The sequence below is a fragment of the Xenopus laevis genome, chromosome 2S, assembly GCF_017654675.1.
Source record: "Xenopus laevis strain J_2021 chromosome 2S, Xenopus_laevis_v10.1, whole genome shotgun sequence".
NCBI lineage: Eukaryota > Metazoa > Chordata > Amphibia > Anura > Pipidae > Xenopus > Xenopus laevis.
The window spans coordinates 144,287,330-144,301,449 of NC_054374.1; the positions used below are offsets into that span (position 1 = coordinate 144,287,330).

The window sequence follows — 14,120 nt, forward strand, 5'->3', positions numbered from 1 at the left end:
ATATTTTCAGAGAAGTTATTTAAAAGCCTGCTTCTCTAATAATTAACAATGAGAAGAAAACATTGACTCACAGAAAAACAATATTTCCTTATAATAGTATCTAGTAAAACTGCTTCATAAACCTTAACGCCAATCAATTTTGTTTTCAAAAAGCACCCGGGATTAAATAAAATATTCACTGTGTTTTAATGACTTCAACGTATCAAAAATATTACAAAATACATTAATATGAATGTTTCCATTTGAAGATAGGTTCTGATTTCATAGCAAAATGACAAATAATGCATTGTAATAGTAATGTTTCATGGAACGGGTTATTGTGACCTAATCACACGGTGCTTGGGCTGGCTAAAAGCAATTAGGGTTCACCAAGTCAGAATCAAAATTGCCATATGTGCTAAAATAATTCCATTTTAGTAAAAAAAAAAAAATGAACTTAGTACTTAAATTAATGTAAATGTATTTGACTGCGTAAAAGTAAACTTTCCTCTGTTCTCTTTTGCACCACATGCTTCCCCAATCATCGCAAAACAATCCAACAGTGATGCCATCGTTCACACAAATTTTTTTAATCCTTCCCTCTATTCCTACTTCAGTTTGTCCTATTGCCATTGTACATGTATTATATATTACTCCTTTGCCTCTGGCCTTTGCCCTACTGACTGCTCTGACTTACTCAATTCCCTTTATTTGTCAGTCCCAGGTTAGCTGTTAAAGGGATACTCTCATGGGAAAAAAATCCATTTCTCAAAAGAGCAAACAGATTTTTTTATATTCAATTTTGAAATCTGACATGGGGCTAGACATATTGTCAATTTCCCAGCTGCCCCCAGTCATGTGACTTGTGCTCTGATAAACTTCAATCACTTTACTGCTGTACAGCAAGTTGGAGTGATATCACCCCCCTCCCTTTTTCCCCCCAGCAGCCAAACAAAAGAACAATGGGAAGGTAACCAGATAGCAGCTCCCTAACACAAGATAACAGCTGCCTGGTAGATCTAGATCTAAGAACAACAGTCAATAGTAAAAACCCATGTCTCACTGAGACACATTCAGTTACATTGAGAAGGAAAAACAGCAGCCTGCCAGAAAGCACAAGTCACATGACATGGGGCAGCTGGGAAATTGACAAAATGTCTAGCCCCATGTCAGATTTCAAAATTGAATATAAAAAAATCAGTTTGTTTTTTTGAGAAATGGATTCAGAGCAGAATTCTGCTGGAGTAGCACTATTAACTGATGTGTTTTGAAAAAAACATGTTTTCCAATGACAGGATCCCTTTAAATTGATTCCAGATAGGTATCTCAAGTCACAAAAACTGCTTGCTGCTGATGTTTGCAGGTTTCATTTTACAAACACATTAATAAACAGCTAGAAATCCAAAACTGGGGAAGCACCGAATCCAGGATGAAGATTTTGGTGCATCCTTATCGAAAACATGCGTATAGCAGGAAATGTGCCTATCTGAGTTGGGTATCATGTACAGAAGTTAAAGCTTTTTGAAAAAATAACACATTGTATTCATACTTTAACGTCTTGATGAGCTTTCTAATCTTACTGGTATATTGATTCTACCAGCCCAATAAATGAGAACATTATTTTTTTGGAGGAAACAATTATGTACAGGATTCCTTGGATCGCTCTGTGTGGCATTGCTAATTGAGCTGAGCCATTTGTTAAGCTTAATTAGAAGCACGGCTAGTTCCCACAGAAAGCCAAGCTCATTGTGGTATTTTTCTACAGCTGAGTACCGAGTATGGAATGGATCCATAACCACAACCACAATGTGCTGAAGGGCAGGCAGCAACAAATAGAGTGAAAAGCCCTGATCATGCAGGGAAAGCTGGTATGGCTTTCAGTGAGTCATATAACACCCACCATTAATGATCTGGTTTGGGAGTTCCGTTGCTACAAACGAACATAAAAATATTTTTCTAAGCAAAAACGGACAAAAAAATAGCATAGGTTATCGAGCCCCCAGACTGGCAAGAGATTTACAGGTCTGTCGTACAAGAGTTTCCTTCTAGATTTTAATGATTGCTGCAGACCTGGAACAGCAAACAGAGCTTCCCTTGTTCCGCCTACGTTCAGCGAGGACTATCCCAACCTCAGCAGACACATTCAAGAATGAGCAACTGTTCAGGTTTAATGCCATAAGCAAAAACAAGGTGAAGGGTTAATTGCAGATATTCGCATATGGTACAGGATTGTAGTTCACAAATCACTGACATGGACATTGCAAAAAAAGAACAGTTTTAAAAGAAACATGCAACAAATATGCAGATTGCAAAGGAAAGAGAAAATAATCTGATTTCTAGGGGCATAGAATCAACTAGAGAGGTCTTCTTCTTATGTATGGCACATAGCAAATAAGGCTCATTAATTTGGTTTGTTTTTTCTGAGTGGTCAATACGTTAAAGGGAACCTGTCACCCAAAAAAAATATTCCAAATCCTATTTTATCATGTTAGTCAAGCAAAATTAACTTTATTTACACTGTATAAATTATTTGATTCTTGTTTCCATCAGTCTGGGAATTCATAATTCTAGCAAGGAGGCAGGAGCCATTTTGTGGACACTGCTATTAAGGCAAGCCTTGTATCATCTCAGAATATTGTTTGTGCACCAGAATGGGGGACTCGATGTCCATCCCCGTGACCTGTCTACACAATTAAATGGTACAGATAGAGGGGGAATGTGGGGAGAGCAGTGACATCTAGGAAGTGCTGAATGGAAAGTGAAAGTAATTGCTTGCCCCGCCTCTATGCCTAAGGCATAGAGGAGGGGCGGACAATATGTGATTGACAGCAGAGATTTTTAAATGAGTTTGCAACAGCTATGAATGCTTTAATAAAAAAAGAATTTGGATTTCATGTTTAATTTGAAAAGCACTTTTATTACACAGATTTTTATGTCTGGGTGACAGGTCCCCTTTAACAAAGCAAGATTCTCAAAAGGCAAACCCCAGTCCGACACTGATGTGATAATATGACCATGCAGACTGTAAAAGAAAAGCAAAATATCTTCAGTTATGGAGATGGAATGCTCTATGCACTGGCAGGGAAGGTTAATATACTGTAGATCTAACCCTGTACTCAGAAAGAGCACAAAAAGCAATAGAGTATGTAAATACACATCTACATTTCATAACCATTCCATTACCTTTAGAAATATGCAAATAAACATTTTGCATTTTTAGCTGCAATGTCAGGCTAGGCTTCTTAGGGCCCACCAGGGATATTGAGAACCTAATCTCATAACCATTCAACATATTAACATATTAAACACTAAATTAAATAGGTGTCACGTAGGACTGTAGATATGGCAAGAAAAGGAAATATTCTTACTCTGGTGCCACCAGGAAATTCGGTGGAGCTCAATGACCCTTTTTAGATGCATCTCATTTAGGATGACCAGTATGATTAACTTGACTCAGGAGCTAAGGGACCCAGGAAAGTCTGTCATTCACTGAGTGCTGCTGGTGCTCAGCCAATGAGACTGCAGACTAGTGGTCTAAATATGGTTACCATACAGACTACAGTTCATATTCTTGTATACGGCTGATATGTAAACATGATTTTCAATTTTATTGAGATAAAAAATATTCATATTACTACAAAACCTTTGCATAGCTTTACACAGTTTCAACATCAATGCAGAATACAAGTGTGAGGTTCTATGCAAATTTCATTTTAAAGCCAAATTAAAGTCAGATGCGGCTTTACTGCAACAAACATAAAAAATATTTTGGCATTTAAACATTTTACCGGTTTTGTGAAACGCTTTCGTTCTAAAAGGTGAAGTTGCTCAGGGACAGCTGACAGACAGAATTAGGGCTGCAATTCCTTGGTGATAACGTTAATGACAGCAAAATATTGTTTAATTAGATGATTGCGGCATCTGGATTAACACTCCAAGAGCGATATTCCTATGCTTGTCTGCTTCTTCACACTTTACAGACATTTTGTCATCTCTAGGTCATTAGGAAGGAATTTTTAATGATTTTTAAGAGGCGAGCAGTACAAGTTACATCTAATTACATGACAATAATAAGCCCAACGCAATCGCTAGCTAAATATTCACATAATTAGTTGGTGAAACTTGCATATCACAGGGTAAAAAAAGTGGGGGAAAACCATGCTAAAATGTGAAAAGGGGGGAAAGGTTCTTCTGAACTCAAAAGATAATTAGGATTTCTGAAGCCTTTGTCATCTATTTTTAATACAATAGACATAAAAATTCAAAGAAAAGAGAAGATTTTTTTTTTTTTACTATAGATGCTGGGCTAGCATAGCATTTCAATTTAAAAAGAGAGGTTTGGCTGCACGTTATGGACTATAAATCTCACAAATTTTTCCAGTTATACAGTGTTTTGTTTAACATTATAATTTTGCCCATGGACCATCACGTTCGATGAATTGAAACAAATAGATGTCATTGGGTGCAATGGCACTAGTGGAGCCGAATTTCTGGGTTAAACCCCGGAAGTTCGGCTCTTAAAGTTACAGGTGGCTTTTTGCCGCCCCTTGTAACTGGCCGCTTCATGCTGCCTGAGGCAAGGATCTCACCTTGTCTAATGGCAGAAGCGGCTCTGGGTCTACACAGAGCAGTGCAAACAAGGTCAGATGTGCAGCATGCTGCAATTAGGGTTGCCACCTTTTCTGGAAAAAAATACCAGCCTTTCTATATATTTTATCTTTTTTCCCTATTAATAACATTGGGATCAGCCATCATTTTTACCGGCCAGGCCGGTAAAATACCAGCCAGGTGCAACCCTAGCTGCAACTGTGCCACACCAGAGCAAATACAAGGCCACTCCAGTCAATAGGAGGCAATTATTACTCTCAAGAACGCTCTTCATGTATCACGTATACTGTATGCCTTGCAAGTTCATAGTGATGGAGAACCAACAATGTGTTTCAAAGAAGGTTCTACTAACGACTGTTTGTCACATACTGTACAACCATAAGGGTTTACACAATATTACTGCCTGATACTTTTATCTTAATAATAGTCTCTAATCCTTCTAGCCCTTTGCAATCAAGGGTTCAGGCGGGTAGGCTTATACCCTTCTAGAAAGCCACCTTTCTAGTATTTCCTCCATGAGATCAAGCTCATGGGAATGATCTTTGTTACTCCATACAAAAGCATGCATCTAATGCAGAAGTTTACTAAATCATGGAAATAATCCAAATCCACGTGCAAATATGCCGGATACACTGCACCCCTATCTTGAATACATAAAAGCCTCCTTACAGTATAATTCCTGAAATTATCCACTCTTTAGCTATCCAGTTAGAAATGTATTGTACAAAGGAGAAACTTTCAGAACTGTGTATTACTTTGCATAGTTCTTCTGAACACTGAGAGGTCTTATTAACTGTAATTCTATTAATTATATTCTTAAGCCAAGCTAAAGTATTACAGATGGCATTAAACTTTTGTCTTTAAAATGCACAATGCATCCTCTGTGTAGTGTTATATAAAGAACGTTTCCTACATAATCTATACCACATATACCAGAAGCACCGAGTTTCTATTGATTCTATTCTATTCTATTCATAAAAAGCTGTAGTTTCTGATGATCTACAGCACCCATCCTTATAGCCCCCCTTTGCCAACATCGTTTTACAAAATCAGCTTCTGGCTAATGGTTTCTTAGAGTGATAGTACAAGCTCCAGTTACAGATCTTACAGATCTTAAATGCATGTATGCTATTTGTAAGTTAAAAAAAGCTACACATTTCAGATTCAGATATTTTATCCTTGGTGAAACCATAAAAGCATTATACTTCATTAGAGTCAATTAATGAGATCTAATTCTTACTTACCAGGACATTCAGCATGGCACTCTCAATTCATATTAATGAACATGGAGCTTTAGAGGCATCCTAGCTGTATATACAGATAGGCTTGGCAGCCCAGTACATAATCTGCTTTCTAGCCTAATACTTTGAAGCCTTTTTTTGCCCTTAAATAGCCATTTTAACATTCTACCAATTATAGAATTTAGGACTCCTACTTTTCAATGTTACCAATCAGTTAAAATGCTATATTAAAAAAAATATGTATTTAGCTCTCAGGAGGAAATGGCAATGCATTTGGCACTTCCTCATACTTTATTCATTTTTACTGATAATCCATGTTAAATCCAGCACTCACACAGAATGGTTTATATTTTGTAGAGCCACTGTGCAGAATAACCAGCTCTTTAAGGGTAACTATGCAGTAGTTTTGCAGAAATGGTTTGGGCTCATTCTTTGAGGCATGTTCACCCTGCGGTTGTTGGATGATGCTTGGGCACTTTCATTTTTTAATAGTAACACACACAGTAGTCTCCGTTACATTGAGAACAGGGCTTTCACCCGGTGACTGCAGGATGCTCACCCTTTTTGTCCTTCGGCCACACTCCATTGTTACGCTGACCTTGGTTTGAAATATGAACTTTTTTCCCAGCATCAGTTTTTAGCAGGTTATAATTAGGGATGCACCGAATCCAGGATTCGGTTAGCGATTCAGCCTTTTTCAGCAGGATTAGGATTCGGCCGAATCTTTCTGCCAGGCCGAACCGAATCCTAATTTGCATATGCAAATCCCATGACTGTTTGTCACAAAACAAGTAAAATTGTTTTCCCCTTCCCACGCTTAATTTCTATATGCAAAGATTCGGATTTAGTATTCGGTTGAATCTTTTGCGAAGGTTTTGGGGGTTCGGCCGAATCCAAAATAGTGGATTTGGTGCATCCCTAGTTATAATAGGATCTCTTGCAGTATATCCCTGTTATTTCACTCCCTTTTTAAAAAGTACCTCTCGATGAAAAGCAGCCCCTCAACATGACTCAAAGCCCACAAATTTCACTGTAGTAGGGTATGTTATTCATTAAGATGGGATAACTGGCCAAGACTCATTATTCTTCTACTCATATCTTGGCTAAAGCTGTTAAGCCCATGTTCCATGACGATACTTATCTACGGAAGATAAAGAAGCAGGGCACTCAAACTGATCCACAAGACCAGAGATGCTCAGTTAAAAGATAAATTTATTGGTAGAAAAATTAAAAATATAGCTTCATCTCCATCCACCCTACGTGTTTCACACCCTTCAGGGTGCTTAGTCGTGAAACGCGTAGGGTGGATGGAGATGAAGCTATATTTTTAATTTTTCTACCAATAAATTTATCTTTTAACTGAGCATCTCTGGTCTTGTGGATCCGTTTGAGTGCCGGTCAGCCCTGCTTCTTTATCTTCTGCTGTACCGCTCCCCAAAGTTAGGGGTCTGGGGCTGGTGCACCCGGACCACTTTCACTGTTTGGTGAGTAACCTTACAACCAATTCTGGAGCACCTTGCCGTCCTCTAACCATTTGGATACTTATCTACGGCGTATGCAGTAATTCAAAAAGTAAATGATACATTTATATCTTTATTGCAGGCAGACAGATACCATATATCACGCTAGGCTTTATAAGGAAGGCTGCACCCAAAAATCTTTATTCAGCACGAAGTGCAGTCACCGATTACAGGGAAGGGAATAAAACATGGTTACCTAATCATGCCACACTCCAGGTGACATCTGTACTAGGCAGGATCCTGTTGTTATTCCCCTGTCTGGTTGCTGTTGTTGAGAATGACGAAGTAGTAAAATTACATTTCCTCCATTATTATTTCTAGACAGTTTCTGGCAATGGTTTGTTGCCTCTAATAAAGCTTCAGACAGAGCTGTCAGCAGAGGAAATGGCAGGAGAGTTAGGCACAGCCTCCATAAAATTAATATAGCGAAAGCCTTGGTGATAGGTTGTGCATTGCCTTATCAAATTTAATGCAAGTGCTTCAGAATCTATCATAGGGCTGCAACTGAATACCCAGAGGGATAAACGAAGCAAGCTATTGCGCTTACAATTTTGACAAACAAACATATTAGAAAGGACTGAAGAGTGAGAGAAGCCTTACCTGCTATGGTATTAAGGAACATCAAGTATTCAAAGTTTGAGATCTCCCGGCGCTGCCAGCGTTGAGTCATGTTGGAGGATTTAAATAGCTGCCTGGGAGTGGCCAGAGATATTCTCCTATAAATAAATTAAACGAGAATTAATAAGCCCAGCATTTACTTTTACTAATATAGAATTTAAAAAAAAAAATGATCACAAAGGCAAGCTGAATGCAAAAGTTTTAGCATTCCTAGAAAATCACTATTATGTTCCCAAATAAAGAACATTGTTTTTTTTTTTACTTTGTTTAAATAAACAAAGCAGTTGGCAGCTGTACTTGTATATTGACTTGGTAATGTGTCACTGAAGCAGTTTAATGACATCACTAACATCTGGGAAGAAGGCTGAGTACCCGAATGATGGACTGCTGCAAAGACTGATTGACTGTCAGCTCTCCCTTTATCGTGGCAGTTTGCAAGACTTATTAGCTGCTTGTCAAGAATGTCTTTACATGCAGGGTGTAAGGAAGAGACAGGCCTCACAACAGAGCGCCTAGATGTAACAAGTATTCCAGAGCAACATAAAAATAACTTCTGTTAGTGGTACAAATATAACGAGTGCTGAATAACAAAGTGGACATACACCAAAAAAAAAGCGTGTATAATAGAGAAAACATGTCATTTATATTAAGGATGTTCAAATATCATCCTCTTTCCTTTTGTGAACGACAGTTCCCAGCATCTTAACTAGTGATGGGCGAATTTATTCGCCAGGCGCGAATTCGCGCGATTCACCGCCGTCAAAAAAATTTCTAAAAAAAACGGATGCCGGCACCCTTTTCGCAAATTTTTCAGCGCAAATTCGCCCATCACTAATCTTAACCACACCGCAGCAGCACAGTACACTGGACACTCATTGTACAGTTTGCAACCCTAGAATTTCTCGCCATTGGTTTTTAATGGCCAAATGAGGCAGATTATAAAAATGCTAAACAGAGATAGTGATAGGACTGAAGCCACTTGGGCTTAGGAGGAGAGAATATACTTAGTACATATACTCAGAACTGTCCAGTATGCAAGGAGCCTACTTCCCCTTTTGCAGGACTGACCAGGGGCAGAATTGGGGGGGATCATTGATGTCTGGGGCGGTGATTGGCCGATCTCCATGTCAATCTAATAGCGTCCGAAAAAATCAGAGTTTTCCGGCGTCACGTGTGGAAAAAAAAAGCGTAGGATTTGGATTTTTACAAGATTTTATAGAGTCTTTTTCCAAACCAGATTTTTTCACATTAATTTATTGATAAATAATGTAAAAAATGTGCACGGGAGTTTGGTTGAAGTGGCTTTAAGAAAATAGTGAGACATTTTTTGGATTTTAGTAAATAACTCCCTTGGTTTTTTTAGTTTGTGAATACCAGAGTTTTGACTCTTTAGCTTTTTCAGGGTCGATGAACCTAAGGAACTTTGCAGTACCTACATGGGCCGTTAACCCTAGGCTAAGACTGTGACCCCTGAAAGAGAGCTGCTGAAACAAAAGAAGCCTAAGTGCCCAAATGAGCACTCTGAGTAATTTTACATTCATTCTCTATTTGGGCTTAGATCCATTTTTAAGCAAACTCTACTTTCACATTAGATGGAGCCAATGGGCAATGTTGATCCCCATCGGGGCATGTAAGGTCACCTAATGCCTTTGATTCCAAAGGACTGCCGTTGGTCTCTTCAGGCAGAAAATTTTATCTGTTAGTGTTCTCACCTTGACGTGGAGGTCCAATAGCCTAATTACAAATGATCAATCAATAGATAAATTCAATTAGGTCTTCTGGTGGATAAAAGCCTGTGTATGGCCTTGTTTGGTGGCTTGTTTACTAATTTAATCTCACCTAGCCATAGTTTGTTATAACCTCTCCAACACATACCCATATACACTTCCCTAAGGGCAGAGACAGACAAGAAAATCCGGGGAGATTAGTCACCCGGCAACAAATTTTCAGGCGACTAATCTCCCGGAACTGCCTCCCCGCCAGCTAGAATCTAAATTACCAGCAGGATGGCACTCAGAGTGCTTAGTTTTACAAAATCGTACCAAAGTTTCCTCGGATAGTGTGCCATCCTGCCATCGATTTCGATTCTAGCTGGCGGGGAGGCAGTTCGGGGAGATTAGTCGCTCGAAGAAGAGCCGATTTGTCGCCGGGCGACTAATATCCCCAAATCTTCTCGTCTGTCTCTGCCCTAACTGGCAATGAGGATGACTCACTCTGTGCTCTGAGCAAATTCTCTGGTTCTACATATGTAGCAACATAGGCAGAAAATTACTTTGACAGTACTCAGTGCCCAATATTTAGGAAGGCATCTAGCTAAAGAAAATAAATTAAATTATGTTTATAAGAAGACTGTTGCAAATGTATTATAAAAGTCACAAATTCACAAGTAATTATTGTAGATCACAAATATAACCCGATTGTAGATAAAGAAAACAAATTGCACATTTTTAAACAAGTTTTACGAAGAAATGCATGGCTATTTAGGTATACTGCAACTTTAGCTTGAGAAACCCAAACAGTACAAGGGATAACTTAATAGACATCTCTTCATGTTATGCTTAGGTTATTCACAGAAATGACAATTATTTTATAAGATTCAATTAATCTGAATGATCGTTGGCCAGGGAGGCTCTGTTTAGCATATGATCAAGCAAAAGGGAAAGCTGACTCACAACAGCACATAATCAGGGTCATTTAACAAAAGGACAGTGGGGCCCACAATTCCACATTTAGTACTGGTAGTCCCTCTGCATATGATAGGCAATAAGCAGATTTTGGGACCTGTATATTACCAATATTAAACTCTTACCTGGCTTGTGGTAAACCATAACTGGTACCCACTCCAACACGAGGTAGGCTGTACACAACTTTTTTAACTGTGGCCTGATCCGGAAAATTGAACATAACCGAAGCTATAGGAGGACAAAGACATATTTAGTATGTGTTGCTACAAAACCCCACTAATACAGAAAAAAGTCTCCTGAGTCACAGTATCTCAGTTAAAGTTAAGCTAAGCCATAGGTCTGTACAAACCAGCAAAAATAAAAAAGTATATCTAACCTGTAGCCCTCCAGCATTGCCCAATACAAAGACAAACTTTAGTAGTTCATTTGCTGATGTCTAAAGGTTTGACATCCATGTTTAAATGTATGTATGTATGTATGTATGTATGTATGTACGTAGCCCATCAGAATTCCATGTGAACATTCCTGAGATTATATAGTGAATAAAGTACCCCCTCTTGTAAAATATAAGGATATTATAAGTTACCGAGGAGTTTCATGACCATATAAAAACACGAGGCCGAAGGCCGAGTGTTTTTATAAAGGTCATGGAACTCCGAGGTAACTTCTAATATCCTCATATTTTACAACTGGGGGTACTTTATTTATTATAATACACAAGTTTCAGTGAGTCATGTGACAGAAATGACATCAGAACTCACCGTTTATAACTGATGATATCAGAACTCACTGTTTATAAGGATATAATTTACAAGATATTCATGGCTTTTGTGTATTATATAACACACAAGATCTATGACTATCCTGTAAATAATATCCTTATACAGGTGTCATTAGTTATAATTGTTGCTGAGTGATATCATTTGTATGACTCACTGAAATGTGTATGTTATAAAAAAAATAATGTACCCCCTGTTGTAAAATATTAGGATTGAAAAGCCACCTTGAAGTTCCATGATATGAATAAAATCTCACGGCCTTTAGCCTTATACTATCTGTCCTATAAATTAGAACCCCCTATTATAGATTTTTCAGGGGGCCAGAAAAATTGTGTCAAATCCCGGAAAATGTAAAATCATGCAAATGTATAATACATAGGTGGTACCATGATAAAGCAATGTAAAATGAGGGAAAACTTTAAAAGAAGGGATATACCGGTAAAGTGAAATGATATTCTCCATTACCCTTGCACTTAACTTAATAAGAGAAATGAAAGTTGAACTCACTGCGGTTTGCCATAAACACCTCCAGTGCAGTATTTTGCAGGAGATAACGCCTGGAGAACACAGCTCGAATTTCGCTGAACATCCATTTTCCATGTAGACCTTCTGTATACCCAAGAACCTAAATGGAAAAACAAAAGCATATATTTTACTATACAAGCAGATTTTTCTGGTGAGTTAATATAAATGGACTTTCATCAAAGACCTTAACTCTTTACTGAATTCATTATCATCACTTAATATAAGAGATTAATTAAAAAAGGTTCGTCCTGGAGGATTAGCTGCTTTGCACTACAACAGGAACCTATGGGAAATAAAATATGAAGACAATCTGCAGTGATTGAATGGTCTCCAAGGACAGAACTCATCAGACGTGTTTGAATAAAGTTTTCATTTAATCACATTGCTTTGTGTTGTCCCGCCATCTTCCTCTCCGCACACAAAGAGATAATAACAATGGTTTGCAGGAAAACCTAGAACACAAATCTAAACGCATTTGGATTGGAACCAACCTTTAAAATTGGGGGGGGGAAGCTATATGTACAAATGTACAAATAGCATACTCATTTTAGAGGCAAACATACAGCCAGAGTAGTAGTAGACCGAAGTAGTAGTAGTAGACCGAAATAGTCCCTAAAGCTTGTATTTTAGAATGCCCTGAACTAGCCAATAAAAGGTATCATTTACTCTATATTTTCTGGCTTTGATCTATCACGATACAACACTAATTTCACTATTAACACTCACCAAGAATCGACACTGCTGGTGGCCTGCTCAATACGCAGATACCGTATCAGGGATATAATAAGGTTTTTTTTTTCTAATCTTTCACCCTAACTAGAACAAAATAGTAATTTGCATCTCATTACAAGGCTCAATCAGATTATTATAGTTCAGTTTGTTAAATACACAGTGGCTTATTGGTACAAGGGAGATATAGTCTGTAAATATATATATTTTGGCTAGAGAACTTTTTTTCCCCGGTTAAATAAAAAACATTCTCTAAAAAAGTGTAATTATAGTGTTTTTTTAATGGTTACAGTGTTTTTTCTTTAAGGTTGCAGAAAGAGACCCATAAACAGACTGGTTTTGAAAGTGGCCTTTTGAATTCAGCAAGCCCCAGAGAGTTTTGGTATACATTACTGCATCTGACAATCAATAGCTGACATGTATCAGGAACGTTGATTGGATGATTGACTGTGTTCTGAACTCTATGCATTTACTATAGATACACAAAAAGCCACGTGTTCTTAATGCCAAGGCAGCTCAGATACTCTGGAGACTTCATTCTAAACACTGCAAATCTGATGCTACCTGGCTGTGTTTTGATTGTACCAACTAGCTTGAATACAAGGAACAATCTGTGGCTGCCCCATTGACAAAGACTGGGCACCACTGACTTATTAAAATAATTGCCAAAATAGGGCATTTCTCAGGATTACTATAAACCATAAAGTGTGCAGTTGTTGGAGGGACAAGAAAGACACCAGATCTTGCGTAATAGGACATGTGCAACCATTTCCAATCACTTTAGTGACTTTTCTGTGACTTCCCGTTTTTTTAGATTTCCAGCTATATTCAACTATACCAAGTAGTGATGGGTGAATAAATTCGCCAGGCATGGATCTGTTCCACGTTTTACCGCCACGAATAAATTTGAGAAACTGCAGCGAAAAATCTGCAGCGACAAAAACAAATTGTCGCACATAAAAATTATCGCGCGTCAAAATTATTCAGACGCCCAATGATTTTAATGCATTTGGACAGAATAGTCACGCATATAAACATTTTTTGATGCCCATTGATGACTTCAATGTGATTCGTGGATTTTCACAGTTTTGCAATTTTTTTTTGCCGTTTCGCGAATTGTTTGGCGAAGATGCACCCATCACTAATACCAAGTATTAAAAATCATTTTTGTGGGTGATTATACTGTTTCTTCAAGCCTATAATAAAGACACCGCAATACTGCAAGAACCGACTGGGGTTTCTTTGGAACAGTCTGGCAGACTTTCATACTAACAGTACAGCTAGACAAAATACTAGGATGAACAAGATGACCTGCATTACTAACAGGAAAAATACACTATACAAACTATTTGATGGTAAAGGAAGTGCATTTGTTAATTCATCTCATACCTAACGCAGCCTAGTTATTCAATGAAATATTTAACTTAAAACTAATAA

General features: G+C 38.0%; 1 protein-coding gene across 4 annotated transcripts in view; it reads right to left on the reverse strand.

Moving 5' to 3' along the window:
* The window catches only part of LOC108709943 (neurobeachin), a 444,274-nt gene that overhangs the window by 73,877 nt on the left and 356,277 nt on the right, over positions 1-14,120 (reverse strand). For all 4 annotated transcript variants that reach the window (XM_018250245.2, XM_018250244.2, XM_018250243.2 and 1 more), the window contains 3 exons: positions 11,937-12,054; positions 10,776-10,878; positions 7,949-8,064 (listed from right to left, as the gene is read on the reverse strand). In XM_018250245.2, the coding sequence (XP_018105734.1) occupies positions 7,949-8,064; positions 10,776-10,878; positions 11,937-12,054 (337 nt within the window). The remainder of the gene's footprint in view (positions 1-7,948; positions 8,065-10,775; positions 10,879-11,936; positions 12,055-14,120) is intronic.